Source organism: Maniola jurtina, chromosome 4 (genome assembly GCF_905333055.1).
Source record: "Maniola jurtina chromosome 4, ilManJurt1.1, whole genome shotgun sequence".
Taxonomy (NCBI): domain Eukaryota; kingdom Metazoa; phylum Arthropoda; class Insecta; order Lepidoptera; family Nymphalidae; genus Maniola; species Maniola jurtina.
In genome coordinates, this window is record NC_060032.1 from 4937779 (window position 1) to 4964538 (window position 26760).

Below are 26760 nucleotides of genomic sequence, written 5' to 3' on the forward strand. Positions count from 1 at the left end.
GTAAAGTTAGTCATCAGAGCATACGTGATAAATCAACATGTCTGCAAAGTGTCTGTCAGCCTGAGCTCACATGTTAGTTAGTCAGAGTTACATTTATTACAATAGATATCACTCACGATAGTTTAAACGCTAAAGAGCAAGAGACCTAATACATACTTAGGCTACTTTAACTGAAGTAAAAAAAAGTTTAGAGAAATAGAGGGAAGGGCTGTGGTGAAAAACATGGTCTTGCACACACACACACAAGTAAACAGGTGTGATAGCTCAAAGAAAAATAATAAATCACAATTTTGTGTTACTGCTCTGTCAAAATTACTGCTCACAAATAACACAAATTATATGAAAAAAAAATTGAGTAGGATAAAATATGGATTAAGCCGCTTATGCTCTCAGAAACGAGTTATAATTCAAGCTTGAATCAATCAAAGTACAATATAAAGGATATAATATAAACTGAAAAGACCAACGCGCGATGGCAACTGCACCACATGACGTCATAAAAAATGCGCGCATACTCGTGTACGATTTATAATACACGCTAACAAACTTGTAAAAATTGGTCAAAACATGTCAAATGATAAACTTAATCTCAAACTGAATTATCATTGTTTCAGACATGTTTTATCTCTCTCTCTCTCTCTCTCTTTCTCTTATTTTACAGATAGTAGAGACAAGTATTTTTTTTTCCGAGTATTGTATATAATAACTGTCACTTATACTTGTAATAACACAAACAGCCTTTATTATAGTGCGCGCAAAACAAATTGTACAATCTGAACTTAAGTCATGTAACTGCGCATTGTATAAAAACAGATCTCAGCCGGGCTTGTGTATTTAATCTTTGGACTATGACCTGCGCAAACCACTGTGTTGCAACTTCAGATTGGACTACAGTACTACTACTTTTATAAGTTGAATCGGCAAAATCCATTTGCACAGAAAAGGTCAACCAAACGCTTACTAAAACCGAATGTGATATGTAAATACAGACCCTATTGCTTGACGTTAAGATTTTAAATACAAGAACTAAGACTCATGCTGTCTCGCTCATAATTCACGCGTACAAAATGTGGCGCATAATCAACAACTAATAGCGAACGGACTCGCGCTATGATTGTTTGAGATATTTTCGCGCCATTCAAAAATAAAATTTCTGCGCAGGTACATTCTGCGTAGCCATGATTCTATAAATACACCTTGATTGCTTACTCGTAATTGCGTACTTGATGCAAAAGTTAGCTATTTATCGCTATCCCATTTCGACTGCCGAGCGAGAGCGAGAGAGCTGTAATTTGTTAGTCGAAGTGGAATAAATAAACATAGCTGTAAATAGGTACTTTCTTCAAGTAAGTATTGGAAGTGAACACTCCATTACCTCTACTTCATGGGCGCAACTTATAAAAGTAGTAGTACTGTAGTTATTTTGCGATCACTGTACATGCAAAAGCCCTAACACCCTCCCACCTAAGAAATGTTCCCCCTTACTGCCGTATATTATAAATCAATTCATTTTATCAAAATAAATCCAATGATAGTCGAATAAGCTAGGGCATTTTATTTTCTAATACACTGTTAAGTTTCTCGAGCGCGTACATCAGGTTTGAGTACAGCCTCTTGTCGCAGCCCTGCTCGTCGATGGTGCTGAATCGGAACGTTCTGAAGTTCTTATCAAGGTCAATGTACGTCACTGCTTGCATCAGCGGACACAGGATGATTTTGGTGTGATCTTGGAAGTTTATCTGGAAACACATTTTTGATAAATGAGGAACTGATAAACAAATCGGTGTAATAGTGATGGTAATTACTACTTAGTCAAATCAGCAACTTTTTATCAAACGTCCAAAAGCTTGTATGAAGTACATAGATGTGACGTCGTTCGTTTTCTTTTCGTCGTAGGTACTTTTTTAGTTAAATCGATAATTTAATATACCCAGTTAGCAAACTCAAAACTAAAAGTGGATGTGGAATTTACAAATTTTGGACGACCCTCTATTTAATAATTATATACTACTAAGAAATAATTTATTCTTGGGCATGAGATAACATTTTACAAAAGGTGTAAAATACCGAATGAAAGCTTTCGAATTGTAACTATACTGTTTTGATACACAAACTTTGGAATTTAGCACAGTTTTATGCCGTTTTGCTTGGAAATTAGTTAAAGTTTGTCTGCAGTGATCAAAATCATGAACTTTGAGACTCAATTTCAGTACAGTTTTAGGTTGGTTTGCTTAGAAATGAGTTCAGATTTGTATTTAGTAGGTCAAAAATGTCGGATTCAAAAAAAAAACATTTTCACACTGCTTTACTAGACTTGATAAAATGTTATAACAATCAATTACCTGTAAAGTTCCATTTGTCAGGTACATGATGACTGCAAGACTGGTCCTGAACCATTGGTGCAAGTGAGGCAATCGTGCTAGCCCATCAGTCTCTCTCACGGGAACCGATGCGCCTGACAAAATAAATAAAGTTATACCTTTTTCGTCCCTCACACGCACATTGTATCATTTTTAATGATTGTGTTTGACAATAAAAATTACGGACATTTAAAGACATATTTTTAGTATCATTTTCACAAAGCTTGTGATGGAGAAAATCGCGAAAACAACTACCTCTATATATAAATTTTTCTTTATTAAAAACTAGTTACTAGCTATAATCATCATCATTATCAAGCTATCGCCAGCCCACTACTGAGAACGGGCTTCCTCTCAAAATGGAAAGGTTTTCACCACAGTCTACCACGCTGGCCAAGTCTCGCTGGGCATTGACTATTGAGAACATTATCTCAAGCATGCAGGTTTTCTCACGACTTTTTCCTTCACCGTTAAATAGTTCAGTAGTAACTGGTGATGTTTAGTTACTACTGAACTATTTAATACAAAAAGATACAATTATCAACATAAATCAACATAAATCAACAACAATCTGAAAATTGAAAATAAATATGAGGGTGTAGAATTTTCGTTACCAGCTTTCATAAGATGTTCAGTCATGTATCGTCGGAAGTAGGTGAGCAGCTTCATCTTCTTGTCAAGCTCCTGCGGGTATTCCTGCATGGTCATATACTGCTCCTGGCCTTGTCGGTTGATGTAGTGGACGTTTCTACAAGGAAGATTGTATATTCAATTATATGTACTAGAATCTAGATGATGCCCGCCATATCGCGTGAATTAAGGTGTTTAATGATCCCATGGGCACTCGTGCTTTCCGGGATAAAAAGTAGCCTATGTTCTTCTCCGTATTTAACTATCCATCCAAAAGATCACGTGAACCCTGAGAGCTTGAGTTTAAGGTGTATTGGGTGGTTACAGGCGTACTGGGGTGTCAACAGGTGTCTTAGGTGGCTACAAGTGTTTAGGGTGGTTACAGGTGTATTGGGTGGCTACAGGCGTATTGGGTGGCTACAGGCGTATTGGGTGTCAACAGGTGTTTTAGGTGGTTACGATTAGTGGTTTTTTATATATATATAACGGAGGCCAAGGGTGTTATCAGGTTATCGTGGGCATATTTTTCACTTTTTTATTACTTTGTAGGCGCTTCTAATGATTATTAAGATTGAAGCATGATCTAACCACTAGTAAACCTGGATAATAACAAAGCGGATACGTCAGGATAGCAACCTTTAGACTCACCGAGCCTTCGTGGGCGCACTAACGATATTCTTGGACTATCAAATGATATTGAACTACCCGCAACTAAAAACATGATAACTCTCACTTACTGCACGTGACAACTTCCAGCGTAACTAGGTAAACCTAATCTAACCTACCTAGACCGGCTCCTCCACTCCTACACCGGTCCCAAACCAACCATCTAACCTAATAACCACAATAACAACTCGTTCAACCACCAGCACCACTTTAGGTAACCACTACTCTAAAACCTACAGTACGACACTCACACACCGTATCTACTGAGAACCTACTCGGACCGAAGCCAGAACAAGAATCAATAGCCAATCGCTACGCTAATATTCTGATAATAAAATGCGAGAGTGAATTCTGAACACAGCAACGCGTGCCGATCAAAATCCAACTCTGACAATGACAGCTAAACAAATATGGCTGCGTTCTTCACGTAACGTTACTTTTCACGGAGTCTATGACATTAAAACCTCTTTTTAATATTGACTCTACGACATATATTTATTTAGGAAAACATACAGCTTCATACATTACATGACTTCATAGTCTATTTTAGGCAAATACACTGAGCCAGTTAAGTTTTCACACAAAGGACTCATTAACTAATTTACTACAATTCCCGATCAGGCAAATTATTATTTTGGCTCGCATATACATACCAACATATTGATTCATTCCTCCACAAGCACGGTAAGGTTTGCATCCGCAATCAGGAAACGAATTAGACACATTTCCTGGTTTCAGATTCGTGATTTTAGGGTGATTACAGGCGTCATTGGTGGCTAGAGGTGTTTTGGGTGGTATATTTGTGATGTGTGTACTCACACTCCGTTGGCCAACATAATAAGCTTGGTGGTGTCGTTGAACATGACGCCCACGCTCTCGTCGCACAGCTGGTAGCCGAAGCCGTACTTGTCGCTGTAGTCCACCCACTTGCCCACCCACACCAGCGGCTGGGCAACTGGATCGCTCATGTCGTCGTTCAGGTGGTCGCGACGATATTTGACCTGTAGCGTTACATTACAGTACTCTAAATAAGGTATCTAATAGAGATTATGTGTTGTCTTTAATATGGGGACTGTGTCGCTGTTTTTAAGCAACCACACAAAAATGTATAAAAATAACATGAATATTTTTGTCTAGCATTTAAAACAACGTAAATTAATTTTAAAAATTAAAAATAGCAAGTATCGTCGGCAGACTGTCCACCGTAATATTCCAATTTTACAGCACAATATTGTATCAGTATGAAATAGACTGTCGCATGTCGCTCAAGGATAACTAATATTCCATTTGTAGCATGCTGCATGGTCGTATGTTGTTGCTTTGGTTCTTAGGATATTTTTGCTAGTTGGGCCACACAGCTACCAAGTCTATCATTTACCTGGCCGCCGAGTAGCGCTTTCAGCTGGTCTCGCAGCGCCACGAGGTTCTGCTTGTGCGACAGCGGCTCCACGGCGTGCGGCTCCAGCGGCATGCCGGGGCCGCGCTTCATCGGCGAATCTACTGCCATGATGTTCTCTGTCAATTATTACTGATATTTTGACTACGATATTTTTTTATAAAATCATGTTTTTGTAAGGCAAAATAGAATCTCCAGTATAAAGGAAACTTTCAACTTCGATACGATTCAAATCATGAAATTTAACTCAAAAGAAGTTATTTATTCAACTGCGAATTATTAAGAGTTTTGGTTTTGCGTCTCCTGAAAAGTATCAAAGAGTTGTTCTTTTTATTAAAGATACCTACTTATAATAATCTTTATAAACAAAGAGGGTATTCACAAAATTTTTGAATGACTAACCATTGTAAACTGGTAACGCAGTTACATAAATCTAGCTATTATGTCTGCGAAAATAACAGAAATCTAGAATGTGGACATATCATAGACGGTCTACTGTTTATGGCAGAACATACCGTTGTTCTTGACTTCGTTAAGCGGTTTCCTGTGCACCGCCAGACCCTCGAGTTGGTCAGTCCTGGGCGCGGTGGTGAGGCAAGACAGCGGCAGCGCGGCAGGCATGATGCCGGAGGTGAAGAACTCGTGTTGCAGCAGTTTGTCCACTGGAGGCCGTTTCGCTGGGACGGACTGCAGCTGCATGATTATCATATTCGAAGCTGGCTTGCGAAGCGACGATGGAATCCTAAGAAAAAATTAGACTTTTACTTAAATAACTTGGGGAAAGGTATACTATACCCTATCCGTGGAAAGACGTTAGTACCTATAGCGTTCTCTCTGTCACGTAATCCCATACAAATGTTACAGCCGAAAATCTGTGGGTGCTAACCATTTTGAGCCACCAACCAATCACAAACGAAACTATGTTTTCTAATTGAATTTCGAATGTTTAAAAAAATCGAATTGAATTTAGAATGTTTTTTTAAAACATGTTTGTGATTGGTTGGTGTCTCAAAATGGTTAACGCCCACTGAGATCTTTGGCTCTATCATTTGTATGGGATTACGCAATAGAGTGAGCGCTATAATAACTGCTTTCCGCGGATACAGTATGAATTCGGTCACTCCGTTAGTTACAAACATGGACCGAAGTTGCGCTTCTGTGTATTACGGACCGGGGATTAATATAATATATACGTAGAAGACAAAAATTAAGCATGAACACTGAAACATACAAAATTATAAATTCAAGTTTTAAAATATAATACAAGTGACTTCACAAAATGATGATAATGGGTGCATATTTGCTTGAAAATTTTGAACATATACCTATTTAATACACAAACATCAAGTTTCTTTTTGAACTCATTTGTTGTTATACCATATTCAGTCATATAATTAGGGTGCGATTACACCTGTAAGTTTTACTCACGTATCTAGCTTACATGATTAACTTACGACTTTACTAATGTAAACACTCTGTGTCCTTTACCTTAGTAAATTTGTCGTCAATTGATTACGTAAGCTACTTACGTGAGTAAAACTTACAGGTGTAATTGCATTATAGATCTTATTCTGAAGCGATACAATTTCTATTTATTCTAACATAAGCGACATAGCTAGTAGCTACTTTCACATTATTTAAAGAGGACCGCACATTTTGTCAGCACCATACGCAACTTACTTAAAATTCTCTGTTAGTAAATAAATACGTAATCGGCTACCATATTGTCATAAACTCAGTAAGTGGCAAGATTGGAGGAAAGAGATTCGCGAACGTACACCAATACCTTGAGCTGAGCTAAACTTGTCAATTTCTTTGGCGGATTATAGCAAATTGAGCTCTTGGTTCCTTGTATATCACGGACTTCCGCAAAGTACCGTCTGCTTATATACAAAATTTAGTTTCAATTATTAGAAATCTGTAAACGACCGCGACAACCGAACTAACAGCATTGTAAAGTAACGCTAATATAATTTAAAAACAAACATGTTGGGCTAATGGATTGCTGTAAAATGTCAACTAAAGTTACAGAATTTCCTTGCTGGGGTAAATTCGTTGCGTACGGTGCTAACAGATGTGCGATCAGCTTCGATGGCCAGGTGGGGCAACATCATAGTGCCCCTTCACGGTAACATATACCTAGTTACAACCCAAGCATGAACTTCACCAAGAGTGAACGAATCAGAAGTATTTGTACACGATAGATGTCAATTTGGTTTAGTTTAGACTTTAAAGAATTAAAAAAATAAAATGTTTAGCTACGGGCTTGCTTTAAAATGCCGACTGAAGTTACAGTATCTCTCTGCTCGAGTAAATCCGTTGCGTAAGCGCGTAGGGTGCTAACAGATGTGCGATCAGCTTCAATGGGCAGGTGGGGCAACATCACAGCGTCCCATCACCGTAACGTATGGTTAGAACCTGTAGCGTTGTTTCAGGGTGTTATCGTTGATAACCGCCTGCGCGTATCGCGTGCCGACCGCGTGCCACGGCCCGGAGAGACACGCGTGCAGAGCTAGCTTTACCCCATCACTACGTAAACATACGCGGGGCTTAATAAAACCAAACTAACTTGATCAAAACAATAAAATATTTATTTGAGCCTCAATGGTTGAGGAGCGGACTGAATTCCGAAAGGTCGGCGGGTCAAACCCCACCCGTTGCACTATTGTCGTACCCACTCCTGGAACAAGCTTTACGCTTAATTGGAGGGGAAAGGGGAGTATTAGTCATGATAAAAATGGCTAATATTCTTTAAAGAAAAAAATTTACTTGAACATAATTTTATAAATACTAATTTCGTATTTAAAAGTTGCTATAAAGCGCACTTTGACTTTGCTCAGACTAAAGATACTGTTAAAGCAGGACAGCATTATATTGCTGACATACAAGTCACGTTCAAGCCTCTGAGCAAATCAAAGTAAGCTCCATTAGACCTCAGGCTGAGGTATCGATATCGTCACTACCGCGTATTTGCACCCTTATACTGAGCCCGGAACAAATACGCAGGACGAGCACTGGACGCACCGTGATTGCTCTGTTTCTTCGTTGTCTTCCCGCTGATACCATTTTAATGCTACTCGTCACCACTTCAGAGTGATCAAAAAGTTCAATATACAATCGATAGCTATAATTTTTTTCAATGAAATTTCATCCGCCTAGATTTAAGTATTTTTAAGCCCTTTGGGAACTATAAATACTTAATGTAATATAGCCTGACTGACTCTGGGATTCAAGCTACCTCTATACCAAAATCGTGCTCAAGATATAATTTTTTTTAAAATCCTGTGGGAACTCTTTGATTTTTCAGGATAAAAAGTAACCTATGTCTGTCATGTCGGCTTACAAGCTACCTCTGTTTGTCAAAATTTGTTGAACGGATGGGCCATGAAAAGATGACAGACAGACACCGTTTGCATTTATAAGTAGTAAGTACCTATGGATTAGAATATCAGACGGAAATGTTTAAGTGCGAAAACCAGCCCAGAGAGAAGTATATCTATGGATGTGTGTGTGGGTTTGCAATAAATAAACATACCTGTATTCACACAGCTTGATCCTCTTATAAGTGTCTTTCAGGCTGGAGGTTTCAAAGGGCGGCTTGCCGACCAGCAATGTGTACATGATGCACCCCAAACTCCAGATATCAACTTCGAACGAGTGACCAGTCTTTGACAATATTTCTGGCGCGATATAATTTGGCGTACCGCATAAAGTCTTCTTTCTCTCTCCTAAAACATAACCCATGATCAAATTTTTGGGTATTCCAAGACCGATCATAAACATATAAGTCCCTTATATCCAGCACCACTTGGTAGCTGTACCTTATAGTATGATGATACCTTACCTTAAAGTTTGTTACAATTCATTAATCCAGTCAACCAGGAATATAGGTTTATTAAAACTGATACATAACAGATGTATACTGTTAAGTATACATCTGTGTGTATGTATAAGTTGTGGTGTAGCATGCATGCAGTGCATGCATGCTACACCACAACTTGTAGTTTTAGTTGTCATACTATCTACTTTTCGACAAAACTTGTAAAAAGTCAGGGGTATGATTCTATCTCAAACTTTTCAGAGTTATGCACGTTTTAAGCAATTGCTTTAATGTTGCACTTGCTTGTTTCACTTGGTGAAGGAAAACATTGTGAGTTGTGACACGACCAGCATTACTGAGAGTTCTCCATAATATTGTCAAAGATGTGTGAAGTCTGCTAATCTGCACATGGCTAAGCATGGTGGACTATCAAAACCCTTCTCATTCAGAGATTCTCACCCTAACTCTGTAGTGGGCCTGTGATGGGTTTATGGGATTATGTTTATGAAGCTGTCACCAATAAAAACTTAGTTAAAGTTTCCCTTACCTTCATATTCAATTTTAGCCGCAAGGCCGAAGTCCCCAATCTTAACATGTAAATCATCATCAAGGAACAGATTTCCGAGTTTAAGATCCCTGTGTATGATCCGCTGGCCGTGCAAGTACTGCACGCCTAACAGTATCTGATGCATGTAGTATCTTGTCTCTGGCTCTGTTATGGCTTTCCTACGTTTGTGGAGTTCCATCATCGACTGTTAAATAAATGACACAAAAGATATATTACATACATACCTAAGATACATTACGATCTAGCTTTACCTATATAAACATAATTTTTTTATTAAGTAAGTAAAGAGGTAATGCAATAACTATTACATGTTCTTATTATTACTGCTTAAATGCAGCTGTGTAACCTAAGCAATGATCCTATATTGCCTCCCCAGCAACACTTCCTAAGTTTTCGCAGACAACTGGCTGGAGTGATCTAGCAGGGAGCCAGACCACCTGTCTCGCATACAAAGAAAAAAGAACCCAGAACAAAGAAGAAGACCTATTTGTGTGTATGTGTTCAAAGCAAAGATCACACTTGCTGTGTAAAAGATGGTTTCACACAGCAATCCAACAAAGGGTAACACTAGCTTATATAATATTAGGTAGGGTACACATATTTTCTACTTTTCTATATATTTAGGAACCAGATTATCCCTTAGATTTCTGCATCTGCATAGATTTATGTTCTTTAAGAATCCCATGAAAACTCTTTGTATTCTGGAATAAAAACTTGTCTGTCTGTCTGCAATCTTTAAATGCGTCAAATTAATGCTTAAACAGAGAAAGCTTTGAGTTTCTTGTGTATATTATTCATTCATTGCTTAATTTAATGAATCTCTAACAGGATTAAGTCCTGGCAGTGGCAGATGGACGATAACAGATACCTTGCCACTCACACCTGTTGGTTGAATGATTTCAAAAAAGTTGCATCAATCATTGTCACAATCTCAACTGTTGAAATTATGGTATTTTTGCTGCAACAATACAATTTATAGGCCTACCGCTGGTCTACCGCCTTAGTTCTAAATCATCATTGCATGCTCTCATCGAAACGAAGTTTGGTGGTCATACCAAAAGCTTTTCTATCTAAATTTGCCTCTTCTAACTAAACTAATCTCTATCTACCCTTTTATACTGTCCAAGCATTTGGGTCTCAGTCGACCTGGAACCCTTTTGTCTTCAGTTCTTCCTTCCAACACTAATCTTGAGAATGAGAATTGAGCTACTAGAATCATTATTCTGTAGTTCTAAAGCTACAGAGTGATACTCACAATAAAGGTTGGACATGAATATTAACACATTTTAAATAATTTCAGCAAATTGCAACAAATCACAGATTGTAACAATCATTGATGCAATTGACCAGCTGTTTTGTTTCCAATATAAAGAGCTTACAAAGCTGTATTGACAAATACTTTTAAGTACACCAAACAATATCTTAGATTAACTCAAAATAGGATGAAGCATTGAAATAAACTTGTTAATACTCACTCTCCTTTTGCAGAGTTCAAGTATAATATAAATGTTGAGATGGTCTTCAAAAAAGTTGTGGAAGCCGACAACATGCTTATGCTTTAAGGATCTGTGAATATCTATCTCTTGGGACATTTTGTCTCTTTGGCTTGATTTTACCATCAGTTTCTTTGATACTATTTTGCCAGCATACACCTGGTTCGTGGCTAAGTCCTGTATTTCGTAGCATTTTGCAAAGCCACCCTAAAATAGATATAAACCGAGGTAAATAAAGAATCTGAACATAAAAAATACTTAGTTGAAATATACATTCAAGTTTTAGGTCACTATAGACATATTTTTGTTAAGAATTTGGTTACGGGTATTTCAATAAGATTAATAAGCTTAAAAGTTTAGATAATTGTTCAACAATTTATTGCTGACAAGCAATTACAGTTCATAAAACGTAGTCATAAAAATGTAACGGTTACACTAACGAAGATTTAGTGCTCTGATAACTGTATGAAAAGTCCAAGTTTTTAATAAACTACTAATAAATAGACTTTACAACAATTTTAGAAATAGGATTTATGATGAAAACTGAAATAAAAACTCACCTTTCCAAAGAATCGCAATCTTTTATAAGCGCAATGTGTTTGGGGATCATGGATAATTTCAGGAATTTCCTTCTTTTCCTCTTCTTTGATTGTCGTCATTATAAATAAACTTAAAATATAAATTAAATTGAAATAAAATATTAATAATTACGGATAAAAGTATTGATAATTTCTAACAAATTCACAAAGAAGATTTCAAACATCCAAACGGTAAATCGTTTGAACAAAATGGCAGTTGCCAGTGGCCCAAAGAGTTTTGAACAGTCAAATGACCAATCGTAGCAGTTCACCAGTCGACAATTTGAATCTGCTGCTCGATTGCGGAAAAACTGCATCAATCATTATTACAATCGCCATCGTTGTGATTGGCTGAATTTATGATATTCCTGTTGCAAAAATACATCAGCCAATCATGAGCGAGCATCAACCAATTAGAGATGATTGCGATCGTGACATTGCTGTAACTGTGTATCGCAGCTGTCATTCTACCGCAATCGAGCCGCTCTGTAGCAGTCCATAGACAAAGTTTGCAAGCGTCTGAAAACTTTTTATGCTAGTTACAATAGATGTGGTTAACTTTAGAAATTACAGTAGAGGTGGGTAACATTGGTATATCAGTGGCGGGGTTTTTAGGAAGCATGCACTGCCTCAATTAGTGGGCTCCCTTGAGAAAACTTGTGGGAATAAAAATTCCCACTAGTTCAGCGGTTGAACTAATAATCAGTTGAAAGCTTTTGTTTCTTGTGCCTTTGAATCCCTCGCTACAATCAAGATTCTAACTTATAATCCTATTATAGAATCCTTCACCCACTTGAGGTTGAAACTAGGCACTCGCAACGAAAATGAATTTTAATATCTTGTTGAACAAGTAACTAATAATATGAAAAATATGATTTGCTGATTTTTTTTTTAATGGCAATAATCAAAGTTTACTACATAATGAACTGATTAATATATTTTTAGAAAAGACTTGAAAGAAAGTAATTTCATTTAAGAGTGTAGTTTAATTATGTACTTATTTAAATTATAAATATAATTAAAATAAAGTAGGTACATAGGAAAAAATAATCTAGCAGTATTTAATTATTAAGCTATTATGTACCTACATTTAAACTGACAAGTTGATAAATATTTATCTCGTATAGGCCCTAGGGTGACAATAAAATTATGTCATTAGAGAAAAATCAACCTTCGTCATTTTATATTAAAAGTTATACCTAAAACAAAATTATTTATCTAACTATTTATTTATCTCTAGTTTCCATAACGCCGCATTTCGTAAGAAATACAAGTGTAAATTAAAAATTTATGACACCCCCGACAAATGAAGGTTACAGTAACTAGAAAAGAGCTGATAACTTTCAAGTGACTGAACGGCTTTTGAACGGCTTATATTTCAATTTAAGTTTCGAGTGCAACCAAGTTGCACCATTGTTAAAATTTGAATTAAAATAATTTAGAAATATGTAATACGTTTTTTCTGTTGTTGTATGAAAAAACCTCAAGCACTGATTTACTATATAAATATTAGTTTAAGAATAAAATAATAGTAAGGGATTTTAAAGTCTACTATGTATTTTGCTCCGCTATATACTTAATTGACCGCGTAATACTATTTCCTGCGATGTCCTGCAAAACCAAAACATTTGGATACCATAAATCAGAAAGAGGTACTTCCTGCAAATTATTTAGCGATCGACAATAAATTGTCGTCGAATCGAATCACGGAATTGGCGTTTATTTGCTAAACATTAAATAAAAGCTCGATCAGTACCAACATTCTCGTCTGTCGAGTTGGATGGTCGAGTAGCGGGACTTAATTTTTTTTTTAATTTTTATAGGGTACCTATTCATATTTCACGTCAATAATTTTTCATTCAACCAACAGAAGTCGGCGGTAGTTTGTATTTCTTTTGTTATCGCTATTTGTTATAATGAATTTTCTTATTGTAATTGTGTTTTTAACAACCTCTTTGAACTATGGAAGTGCTGGACGAGCTTGGGTTACTACAGATGAGCGTGAGTAGATATACTTCAATAAAATTATCAGATCAATTAGGTATTAAGTTCTTATAGCCAAAGTTCGATCAAAAGCGACTTAAAACTTTTTAAATTCCTATTTAAAAATTAACTCAAAAATCAATTTAAAAAAACAGTAGTCCAATTTACTTAGGACTTATTTAGCAGTCCTAATTGCAACGATTATTTATTGATTTTAGATCGGAGAATGCTGGTAGGTAGGTAGGCACATTCTCGAAGATGTAGGTATCATGTAGTTACATAGTAACTAGGTACATACCTTCCTACTTACCTAGTTTAAATCGTAGGTGCTATACCATAACTATTAAACTAATACCAATGCACCTGTTTACTTACTACCTTTGTTACTAGGTCTAGGTACTTTTATCTAGGTAGTAGGTATCATATTATTTCCCACTTCCTACTAAGACATATTAGGTAAGTAAAGTAAGTAGTTAGGTACCTAGTACTTCATATCACACTAATATTATAAAGGCGAAAGTTTGTATGTGTGTGTGTGTGTGTGTGTGTGTGTGTGTGTGTGTGTGTGTATGTGTATGTTTGTTACTCCTTCACGCTAAAACTACTGGACGGATTGGGCTGAAATTTAGAATGGACATAGATTATACTCTGGATTAGCACATAGGCTACTTTTTATCCCGGAAAATCAAAGAGTTCCCACGGGATTTTTAAAAAACTACATCCACGCGAACGAAGTCGCGGGCATCAGCTAGTAAATTATAATAGGTATGAATCAGGTAGTAATGGAATGTGTTTTGTATATCTATAGGTACCTATTTACAGCTAACGCCTTCGTTCGCGTGGAATTCGTTTTTTTTGCAGATTGCTGTAGTTATCTAGGAACTCTTTGATTTTCCGGGATAAAAAGCACCCTCTGTGTTAATCCAGGGTATAATCTATCTTCATTTAGACAGCCAAATTCGTCCAGTATATGCATGAAAGAGTAACAAACATCCATCCATATAGGTACATACAAACTTTCGCGTTTATATAATTAGTAGGTAGGATTAGTTAGGTACCTATAGTATGGATATGAATATTGGATGATGATTGTTTATGGCAAAGGTTTTCTATGTCAAGATAGATAGCTTTGTTTTTTTACTAGCTTGGTAGGTATAGGTAGATGACGCTTGCAGCTTCGTCCGCGTTGATTTCGGATTTTAAAAATTCCAATGAAACTGATTTTCCAGAATAAAATGTAGCGTGTGTCCATCTCCGTGATGCAAGGCACCTAGGCATCTACCAAATTCTGTCAAAATCAGCCCAAAGGATGGGCTATAAAAAGATGACCATATCAGAACATACGTTAAAGATAACCATACGCTTTAGAGGCGCTCGCTCTCAACTGAGAGACTGACAGACAAACTTTCGCATTAATTATAATATAAAGTAATATGGATATGGAAATCGGATGATAATATAATATCTCATAGCGGAAGTTTTCTAGGTCAAGGCTGATAGGGTGAATTATGTGCAATAAAGAATTCAAACAAACAATATCAAGTCATTTTATACATAAATATTCTAAAGACAGTCGATGAACACGCAAAGTAGGTACCTTCCTCCATAAGAAAACATTTCGTGGGAGATTCCGGGTTCAATTCACGACCAGGGAAATATGAAAATTCATAATTTCTTTTGCTTAGGTCTGGTCTGGTGCGAGGCTTCGGCCATGGCTAGTCACCACCTTGCTGGCAGTGCCAAGTCGCTAAGCGATTTATCTTTCCAAATTGTGGAAAATATAAATTCCCAAAGAACCCAGGACCTTCCACTTATAAGGCCAAATCGCTTACCCCTGCGCTTGGAAGGTCATCAAATTCGCATTTAATAAAAAACTTAAAAAAAATACCTACCTTACAATAATAATACTTATCTTAAGTTATGTAGGGTACTCACTTATCTCACATGATTATCATATTATAGGTACAGGACATTATATCGACTTTAAAAATGCACTTCCGTCTTCCACTTCTCTGTACTTATACCTACATCCGCAACTGTTGGACGAATATGCACTATGCACTTGTTCACAATTTCGTAATCACTAGATACCTATTTACCTTATTGATTCCAATCCATATTCGGCCTTAACATAATTCAATTATACTACAATGATGCACCTAACAAGTGATTTACAATTTAACTACCACTATCACAGTTTTTCAATGAGATCGCGTGTTTAGTGGCTTCTAGTTGGTGGATAATCGCTTCACTGAACTCTTTTCATTTACTTATAGGCAGTGGGTCAAGTTGATGGGTTGCCTTGGAGATATCAGGCTAAGTAAATGCTTGTATGTAGGTCATAGGTCATAGGTCAAGAAAGCCTGTTCATTCGAGCTTGCTTATACCCACGACTTCACCCGCGTAGACTATACTTTCAATCCCCTATCTTACTTACTCCCTTAGGGGCTGAATTTTCAGAAATCCTTTCTTAGCGGACGTCAACGTCATTATAGCTATCTGCATGCCTTTCAGCCCGATCCGTCCAGAAGTTTGAGCTGTTGCGTTGATACATCAGCCAGTCAGTCAGTCACCTTTTATACATTTAGAGAAAACGCCGATAGATTACAAGCTAGCCTAACCTAGCCTAACAAAATATGCAGTCAGTGTCTATAGGTAAATAGATTTAAAGTTCTTAGTACCTATCTTAGTATATAGGTAAGTATAATTAATCTATTCTTTCTCTTAGATTAAGTCACTCCTCAAGGTTACTCGAATGACGTTTACATTAAAATCATGCAGCACTTATTTTTGTTTGAGTTGTATGGCAAGCGTGTGAAGCCTTTGGCAGCTTTTTAGATTGAGGCAATAATTTTTTTAATAGAACATCTTCAACTGATGCCAGATATTATAAACTGATGGGTTTTACAATAGCTATATGAAGGTAGGTAGATAGTAGATACGAGTACTCTCATTAGAAAATTACGAAACCTTTAGCAAAGATTTGAAAAAATCTCACTAGGTAAGTAATTGCATATTATTAGACGACTTTTGGATTTTTATAGAATAGAATAGATTTTTATTCAAGTAGACTTTTTGCTTTTGAATTTGACAAGTGCTTTTGAATCTTTAATATTTTTTTATTTATTCTTTTTAAATTTAAATTGAATTTTATATTTATTCTATACCTACCTTCACGGAAATTAGAATTTTCCTTATAAAATTTTGGAATTTCCCTATCTTTTTGGGCCATACCTATTTTTTATGAGTTAAGAGTTAACTTAGATGAGGATAATAAAACGGATAAAACCCTAGTCACCAAGTAGATCGTTTTTTTTTTCTTGTCGAGATCCATATTCCATATTATTATAAATGCGATTGAATGTGTGTCTGTCTGTCTGCTACCTTTCACGGTCCATTTATCTAGACGGCCGTTTATCTGATTTTGACGAAATGTGCTATGGAGACGGACGGAGTACTTTTTGTCCCGGTAAATCAAAGATTTCTCCCGGATGTTTTTAATAATTTAAATACACGCGGACTAAGTGATCATCTAGTTTTGTAGGTAAGAACTATAGCAAATAAGCCAATTTACCCAATTTCTTTGTCATAATAAGTGTATAATTTCAATGTAATACCTTGTTGATAAAATTTTCAGTTGAAAACCACATTAGTCCGGAAGACTTGGACGAATTTATAAAATGGAGCAGAAAACACATATCTACCGAAACGACAACCATTAGAGACAGCGAAGATGTTAACTACGCAATTTTTGAGGTAAATGTTTAATGCATCTAGGTATAGATACTTAATTTTTTTTGAAAAATTATTTCTAAGTAACCTCTTAAATACATCCTGACATCGTAAGGAAACCTGCATGCCTAAGAGTTCTCCACAATGTTCTCAAAGGTGTGTGAAGTCTACCAATACGCACTGGGCCAGAGCGTGGTAGAGAATGGCCAATTGGCCAAACCCTTCTCATTTTGCGAAAAGATCCCTGCTCAGAAGTGAGCTGGCTCAAAGTTTACACGCTTGTTTAAACTTTTAATTCGGTTAAAACTGAAAATACGACGAAATATAAAAGATATTTAAATTAAGACTAATTAATACAGGTAGGTACCATGTTTGAACTTGTAAGTATAAAAAACTTATACTTGGTCTTTGACTTAGTCGGTATTACGTAAGCGCATAATATTGCTGTGCAACAAGGATGAATTTATAGATTATTGCATTTAAGTAGGTAGGTACCAACCAACATCATTTTTTGGAGCATCAATTACATTTTCTCTGAGGCATATCTATTACCTAGGTACATTTTCTTTCTAATAAGGAACAATAGTAGTTTTATGCCATGTATTTTTACCCAGGATACAACAGTGCTCCCAGTTCCCGACACAGTAGACTGTTTCGGTCTAGGGTCACTGACGCGGGCGTTATGGTTCGACATGCGACCAGGGTCTTCAGATGACATTAACACGCACTTCTTTTTCTCATCTAGGCAAAACCCTGCAAGAGTACAAGTGAGTATTCTTTTATTTATCAGTTTCCACTGTCCAGAGAGCCTGCCTTAATTTCCTTCTAAGGAAGGTAGGTAATAGGTATAATTAGTTTAAATTGTGTAAGTATTTAGTATCTTTATAATAAACTAGATGATGTCCGCGACTTCATCCACGTAGATTTAGATTTTCTAAAAATCCCGCGGGAACTCTTTAATTTTCCGGTATAAAAAGTTGCCTATGTCAATTTCCGGGATCCAAGCTAACTCTGTACCAAATTTCATCAAAATCGGTTAAACTGTTGGGCCGTGAAAAGCTACCAGACAGACAGACAGACGCACGTTCGCGTTTATAATATTAGTATGGATTCAAAACTGTGCAATAACTGATTTCTACTATAGAAAACCATTTATATGTATTTTACCCTTCATTATTTTCTTTACTCAATTTATATTACTATTGTAATTATATAATTAATAATGGAATAAAGTTGTTTCGATCTTTCTTTTTCGTGACGTAAAACATAATATTTTATCATGAACTAATGTGGTTTGGCTCGTTCAAGACTTAAGTATACCTACTCATAGGCTTTACCCATTTCTAATCCTTGTTCGTAATATATTTCCTGTATGCTTTATTTGTTATATTTTCCTTTGAAGTTAAATATTTTAATATTCTCATAGGTATTTCCCGGCTCGCAGTTCGGCTTAGAATGGGTTGACTTCAAGCCTTCAAGAAAAACTATTATGATAGTGCACGGGTTCATGAGTCACAGCAACGCTTCCTGGGTCCGCGATATGACGAGTGCATTTTTGGAATGGGTGCGTACCTACTTACTGCGTACTTGTTTGTGAATGAATATTTAAATGACGCATAAGTACGGTTTAGTTTGTATTTAATTAAATCTTTTGTTTGTTATTGAAAAGTTAAGTGACGTTTAAGTTTTACTTGTTAATTTCGAAATATGTATTTCTGAGTCAGCACAAATTAGTTTAACGCTAAAATGTGACTGAATTTTTTTTTTATAGATTGTAAAGAGGAATAAACGATTTTAGGACCATTTTTATAATAAAAATAGAATATACAATTATACACTTAAAGCAAAATATTAAGAATAGGTTTATCTATGCCACCATGATCCAAACTTCATAGTCGCTGATCGTTCCTCAATGTGCTGGGGACAATACGCAGAGAGACTTTCAGCTTTTATAAAATAACGAAGGTGTGGCACGCACTGGCTCTCTTTCTCGTAGAGTATATAGTTCAGGGTCCTACCTACCTAACATATTTATTAAAAGTTAAAATTAATTACTGCAGGATGACGTGAACGTAATAGCCGTGGACTGGAGTAGGGGCGGGAACACGTGGAAGTATTGGCGTGCCGTGGCCAACACGCGACGTGTCGGCTCCGATGTTACCGGGTAAGCTTAAACGCCAATCAATAAATCGATCCACCGGTTTGCGTCCAATGTTGGACATAGGCCTTCCTAAAAGTGTGCCAACAGCCACCTTAAACGGTCCTCCTCATCCACCCATTTCCGCCACCTTTTCGTCGTCAGTCCAGAGACTTCAAACGCTGCGTTTATTGGTATGTAATCTGCAGTTCAGAAGTTTGCCCCAGTAGAGATCGGTTCTTCAACCGTAGACAGACATAGTCTGCCCATTGCCACTTCATCTAGCTAATCCATTGGGCAATGGCTTTTAGGAAATTTTGGCTCTCCTATTACAGTTTTCTGATTTTAGATTACAGATTTCAGATATTATAAAGTAGGTAGTTCTGTTTAGCAAAATATCTAAAATTAATGAGTAGCTTCTAGGTTTTCTTTAAATTTACCAAATATTACTTTGTCTTCTACAGAAGAGACTGTGGTATTATATAAGCACGAGCTATTGTGATTTGTCGGGCATTAATTGCATCACACTTGCAATTAAAAGTACCTTTAAAATTGAAGTCGTTTACGGGTCACGATTCATACATTAGCGAATGTCAGCGTTAACTGTCAAAATCAGAGAAGCATTGCAACAGCGCAGTTTCGTAAAATATCATGTGTGTGTGGTCTTGCGCGCCTATACCGGTATCATATAGCTTGATGGCAAATCTGTAACTGTCAAGCCTCGTACGATTCCGATAGGTAGGTACTTAGCATGGGGGTTAAATAAAGTGCCTCTAGGCATATATCCCTTCCAGGCTAATGCACTTCCATGTCCTAGCGTCTTCGCCGGCGCAGATGAAGTCCCCGAATTATTAATTCACCAGGACACGGAGAGTCCAATGTATAGTACCTGCAACTGCTCTGCTCTAATGCATAAATGTAACATCTAGGGAAACACTGTAACACATAGTACAACCTGAGGAAGCTACTTTAATTCCAGGCAGGAAAGTGCTGCTGTACCTGGTAGCTACAATTAGTATTGGCGAAAAAATTTAAAATTGGCGGCAATCAAAATGGATCAGATACGGTAGACGTGATACAGGGACCCAAGGAAATGTACATGAAATGCTGGCAACAAAATGCCCAAAAAGAAGAAAAAAGAAGAAGAATCCATAGGTCCCAACAACGTCCTCAGCCTTAAAGGATGCGCCGTTAGGAAAAATTCATCCAGCCCTAGGGCTCAACCACTGGGAACCCTTGCGTTCTCCACAACTCCCTGGTTACGCTATAATAGTCATTGTAGGCGGTAGTATAGTCAATTCGAAAAATAATAGAAATATCCACTATCATGTTATAGGTTCATGAAGCAACTCATGGCAGCGACTGGTGCTAGAGTGAAGGACTTCCACTTCGTAGGCCACAGCTTAGGAGCTCACATTGCATCCTACGTCTCTTATCACATCGGCAGAGTTGCGAGGATTACAGGTACGAAGAATATTACAGTACCCAGCAGGCTATATTGTACATCGAACTTTAAAAAGAGATAACGGTTTCGTAGAGCATTGTCTCTGTCACTCATACCATATAGGTTACTAGGTACTCATAATAGTAGGTTCTTGGATCTCTAGGTTTGAAGATGGCATTTGCATTGGCATTAAGTATAGTAGGGTATCTTCTAGGCAAGCGCGCTCCATCTTAGACTGCATCATGACTTGCTAGCAGGTCTAGTTTATAAATTAAAAAAAAATCGAAACGACTGATCATTAAAAAAAATATCGTGTTCAAAAAAATGGAGCAGTTCAACACGCTCATAGTAGTTTCGGTGGTCTGTCTATAGTAGGAAAACATTAGTTAAGCCTATTTAATCCATATTTTTTTAGGTCTAGACCCAGCTCAGCCATGTTTTAGGACATCGAATCGTGTGGAGCGTTTGGACGACACCGATGCGGACTTTGTGGATGTTATTCACACTAACGGTCGACTGCTGCAGAGGATTGGCTTTGGACTTCCCGATCCTATTGGTGAGTGTTAAAAATGTCTTTAATTCCTAGAACCTCGTTGCCCAACCTAACCGGACCAACCATTTGACCAATTTCTGCTGTTCCGATTTTTTTCTTTCGATACAATGATGATAATATGATTCTTACATGAAACTGAGTCGATCGCTATCAAAAAAATAAAGTCAATTTCACTAATCTTTATGAACAACTCACGCTTGACCAAAAATTGACTATGCCAAAATTGTTTTCACAAAAGAACTGAAGTTTCCCTGTATCTCCTATGGGTTTGGATTCTTCCATAATGTCCCAGTTAAAAAAAAAAACACAATGTACCTATGGTAAACTTGCATTAATTTGGTCTTCTACAGGTCATGCAGATTTCTACCCTAACGGCGGTATGAAGCAGCCAGGCTGTGCAAACAAAACTAGCTCATTATGGGCACGACTTTTGCCCATATCACCCGCAAGTAAGTAAGGCATAAAGATCCTCATATTTTTTTATTCAGATACAAGTTAGACCTTGACTGCGATCTCAACTGGTGGTAGCGGTTTTTAAATACATTACACACGAATGAAACACAGAGAATTTCTGCCAGAATTGTCTCAGGCTGAGATTGGTTTGGCATCTCAATATATTCATTGTTTATTAGCTTACGTTACATAATTTAATTTTATTTACATAATACTTGGTTACTAAATCCTGATAAAGACGTTCCTGGAGAAAGGTCGATCGAAGAAAATGGCGATAAATTGATTGGATGGTTGAATTCAAATATTTTTTGTAGAATTGCAACAGGCGATATGCAGTCATGGACGTGCTTACCTTCTCTTCACGGAGTCACTGATTAACAATAACTGCAGTTTTCGAGCGCATCAATGGAACTTGACTTATGAGGGGTAAGAAGTTTTAGATTATCACATTTATTGACATGATTCTTTAACATTCATGTACATATTTTCATTCGAACCGCTAGAATATTTCCTTCCCGCTTCCGTTCTTCCCTCCACTTTCAATATACACTCTTCCACCCCAAATTAAGATTGAATAGGCATCTTCTAAGTACGATTTATATAGAAATCTTTGGGACAGTGTAATTTAAAAAAACTATGCATTTTTATGCAAATCTGACTAACAAACACTGCACACGTATTTTTAGGGTTTCGTGCTTCAAAAGGAAAAACGGAACCCTTATAGGATCACTTTGTTGTCTGTCTGTCTGTCTGTCTGTCTGTCTGTCTGTCCGTCCGTCGTGTCTGTCAAGAAAACCTATAGGGTACTTCCCGTTGACCTAGAATCATGAAATTTGGCAGGTAGGTAGGTCTTAACACAAGTACAGGAATAAATCTGAAAATCGCAAATTTGTGGTAACGTCATTTAAAAAAAAATTAAAATAAAAAAAATTAAATTTTCAAAGTAAGATAATTCTATATCAAGTGGGGTATCATATGAAAGGGGCTTTACCTGTACGTTCTAAAACAGATTTTTATTTATTTTTATGCATAATAGTTTTTGATTTATCGTGCAAAATGTCGAAAAAAAATACCCGAGTACGGAACCCTCGGTTGGCGAGTCTGACTTGCACTTGGCCGGGTTTTTCTTAAGTAATCAGTTATTATTTTATAAATAGGGTGAACGCAAGCCTTACAGCGGCTTGTGAGAGGTACTCGTCGTGTTCCGTGATGGGCATCAACGCAGTTGGCGATTCGAGGCAGCCCCGCGCTACAGGGGCATATTTCGTTCTAACCACTGAGAAGGTTCCTTATTGCCGTAAGTTTTTTTATTTACTTACCTCAAGACTTGACTTAAGACGTGAGGCTTTTTTATGTGTCTTTTATCATAATATGGTAGTGCTTGGGAAGACTTTTTTTGTACGACTTAGGTATTGGGTAATGGGTAGGTATCCGTACTTACTTATACTAATATTATAAATGCGAAAGTGTGTCTGTCTGCTAGCTTTTTACGGACCAATAGTTTAACCGATTTTGACGAAATTTATACAGCGTTAGCCTACATCTCGGGGATGGGCATAGGCTTCTACTTTTATCAATAAGTTCCCACGGGATCCTTAAAGATAATTCCGTTTAACCGATTTATATGACATTTGGTACGAAAAATTAACATAGGCAACTTTTTGCTCCAAGAAATCAGAGAGTTGCCACGGGATTTAAAAAACCTAAATCCACGCGGACGAAGTCGTGGGCGTCATCTAGTATTTAGATAACCTTAATTAAAATGTGATCTCAGTATAAATATTCTCTTTCTCTCCCTGCATCATTGCTGAGGGTCGTGACCCCTTTTCATTAATTACATAATGGCAGGAGATCTTTTGGGATTCAATTACTGTACAATCTGTAGGTATATGGTGCCAAGAATACTGGCTGTATTTCCGCTCATAGCTCAGTTGATCCTTTGCGCAAAAAATGGGCCAGTCCTTCTGTCATCAGATAGGGGCTATTTGTTGCGGTGAATTTCTCATAATTTTCTTAGTACATACTAAGACTCCATGGCCCCAGGGTCTCTACTCTTTACGGAACAAACATAATAACTCTCAATAAGACAGGCATATTTGCGCCGCTTACTGGTTTCAGTAATTTGATTGAATTAAATTCTTTTTTCCTGCAGCTACAGAAGATGAACGCCGTCATCCCTTACCGGATTTACTGAGAGACCTGCGTCAAGGGTTCCGTATAGATCGGTCAGTTAAAATAGTTCCTACGCCGACACCAGCGTACGCTGACCCCTATGCAGTTGAAGAAGTGACTACTACAACTGCTAAGAATTGGTTCTGGAAGCTAGTTGGTAGTTTGGGTAAATAATAATAAGACGAGTGAAATCTACGTAATGACTTATTATTTATTAATAATGCAATATATTAGACTTATGCCTAATGGAGACTGAATTCTTAAAAAGATAGGCTGTAAGAGACGGTTCCTAAATATAAAGTTTATAAAAAATTTTCAAAAGAAAAATAAAACCGACTTCAAAAACCAAAAACACTAAAAAGTAGAAAATAATTTTTGTTTAGCTACACATGTAATGTACCTAGGTATGAAGTCGAGCGAGCATATTAAAACAAAATTAGAAATCCAAGAGTGAAGCTCGCCCGACTTCATACCTAGGTACATTACATGTGTAGCTAAACAAAAATTATTTTCTACTTTTTAGTGTTTTTGGTTTTTGAAGTCGGTTTTATTTTTCTTTTGAAAATTTTTTATTTCAAAATTTTTAGTGGCCCCACTGTACTATAATATGCTATGCCCAGTTAAAACCCTACTGTTTACTAAGCTATTACAGTGATCGCGAGCAATTTGCTCTTATCCATTGAGGAGTTCTGTTCTCCATCTCCGAAGATATTCATCAGATCTTCACCAAATTTATATGGGACCACCTGCACAGTATACCCTTTCAAACAAAAAAAAAATTTTCCAAATCGGTCCAGGGGTCTTTGAGTAATCGGGGAACATACATAAAAAATATAAAAAAAAATAAAAAAAAAAAAAAAAAAAAAGATCCCGACGAATTGAGAACCTCCTCCTTTTTTGGAAGTCGGTTAAAAATTGTAAATATTCATAGTTATAATTTTAGTATTTGTATTTGGTATGATGATTGATGAATTTAGTTAAGTAGGTACCCATAGACGATTAAAATAATTCTATCAAAAGACCATATTATTAATAAAGTACCATTATTATAGCAGATTTGTAATGATAAAAAAATGTGCAATACTTGATTTTATACCTATAATAAATTTCAATAAAAAATTCAATATAAGCATCTAGTTTTTTAATTGGAAAAAATTATCCCACTTATTAATGAATGTAAAGAAACATATAGAATTGATATGATCTGTAATTCTAAGTGCTGCAGCCTTTATTTAAGAGGATACTTGTCAACGAGCCCCCGTCGATTTCCTACGTATGATATTATTGTTCTTATCTCTATCTGCCCTGGTTCGTGCATTCTCGGTTCCTAGATCGGTACATTTGTGATAACCAATTCAAATTGCTGTGATTGGCTGAATTTACCATGTTCTTGCTGCGACAGTGAGTTTGAGCCACTAGCGGAACAATGTTAGCCGGTCAGAAATGATTGCAATTAGTCAACCTGTTTGACGTCCGTGTTCTGTTTTCGATTACAAAAAAGCAAAAATTGTTGTTGCAATCATCAATTTTAGCAAATAGTGAAAGAGAGTCGGCCAATCAGAGGTCACAACTACCGCCACACTTTCTGTCAAACTTTGGCAGTAGGCCTGCCGAGTAATGAAAACAAATTTTTCATTCTGTCTAGGTGTAGGGTAGGTGTAGGGTTGCCACCTGCCTCTTTTAGATTTACAGGCTACCACCATCAAAAATACGGGGTTTAGATTTGTTTACGGGAGACATTGTTTCTTATATATTGTTGTATTATTGTATTGTTTATTATTGTATTTGAAGAAATAGGCGGTGGTTCTCTCTGAAAGCTTATTTAGGTATTTCAGTTTATTTGTATGTTTTGTATTTTTTCTCTGTATGTTGCCGGGTCTTGATCGGTGAACTGTGTTTGCAATGTGGTTTTAAATAAAAGATTATTTATTTATTTCAATAGTTTTTAAAAACTCTTCATTTTGTAAAATAAAATGTTATACATTTCATGCATACAATCTTTGCATGTTAACTTAAAATTACATTTAACTTGTAATTCCACCTTCAAAGTATCAATACCATGGCCGTAGCCAGGAATTGATTTCGGGAGAGGTTTTATCAGGGCCGGAACTGAATCCTGTCATGAGGAAAAATACGTTCGCTCAACTTTATGGGCTAATTACCTGGTTAGTTGAATTTCGCCTTTCAATTTGATAGTGGAATAAAATACAACAATGAAAAAGCGCAGCGCAGTGAGCGTAAGTGTTTTTGGTTCAATACAGAAAAAAATAAGTGAAAGGGAAACGAGTTTAGCCATAGCAAGTGTTGCAGAAGTATAGGGATAGGTTTGAATAATAGACACTTTCCATTTTCACTTCACTGTATTTTTGAACATAGTTTTCGCTTACAATTATTATTTCTCAATACCCGTCTTTGTTCGACTCCTTCGCTATTTTAAATCAGTTTGACAGATATATTTTTAAGGTAGGTAGGTACTAGTTTTCGGGAAGCTATTTGACAAATTACCATAGAGGTAAACCATAGTGATGCAATAGACAATTAACGTAACAATTATATCAGCTAAATGTAAAATACGACACAATATGTATTGATCTAAATAGTTAATAACTAAATGTGATTTATAATCCATTCCCGCCAATTATTTATAAATAATAGTAATTAATCTGATATAGGTCTAGATGTCTATGACTCATGATATAAGGCAGCATCTTGAGGTAGTTGTTAACACTCGGCCATCCTGGAAAGGCCGTGCCCCACGGCCCGCTGATAACAACC

General features: G+C 36.7%; 2 protein-coding genes across 3 annotated transcripts; one reads left to right on the plus strand and one right to left on the minus strand.

Moving 5' to 3' along the window:
* Positions 1 to 1349: 1349 nt before the first annotated feature.
* LOC123864776 (serine/threonine-protein kinase polo) lies at positions 1350 to 11977 on the minus strand. 2 transcript variants are annotated; one of them, XM_045905445.1, is made up of 11 exons: positions 11494 to 11977; positions 10916 to 11140; positions 9420 to 9624; positions 8588 to 8780; positions 7471 to 7581; positions 5568 to 5794; positions 5035 to 5171; positions 4476 to 4657; positions 2975 to 3108; positions 2343 to 2455; positions 1350 to 1739 (listed from the first exon to the last, which is right to left on the minus strand). In XM_045905445.1, exons 1-11 carry the CDS (start codon positions 11590 to 11592, stop codon positions 1545 to 1547), a joined length of 1821 nt encoding a protein of 606 aa, XP_045761401.1. In that variant the 5' UTR covers positions 11593 to 11977; the 3' UTR covers positions 1350 to 1544. The 2 variants fall into 2 exon arrangements, with proteins under 2 accessions (XP_045761401.1, XP_045761402.1); XM_045905446.1 differs by lacking the exon at positions 7471 to 7581 and having other exon boundaries at positions 11494 to 11973.
* A 1178-nt stretch (positions 11978 to 13155) lies between these two features.
* On the plus strand, positions 13156 to 24289 carry LOC123864786 (pancreatic triacylglycerol lipase-like). The gene is made up of 11 exons (XM_045905464.1): positions 13156 to 13512; positions 17132 to 17250; positions 17841 to 17993; positions 18653 to 18790; positions 19287 to 19390; positions 20700 to 20827; positions 21223 to 21363; positions 21711 to 21809; positions 22128 to 22239; positions 22971 to 23110; positions 23966 to 24289. The coding sequence occupies exons 1-11, from the start codon at positions 13428 to 13430 to the stop codon at positions 24157 to 24159; spliced, it is 1413 nt and encodes a 470-aa protein (XP_045761420.1). The 5' UTR covers positions 13156 to 13427; the 3' UTR covers positions 24160 to 24289.
* The last annotated feature ends 2471 nt before the right edge of the window (positions 24290 to 26760 follow it).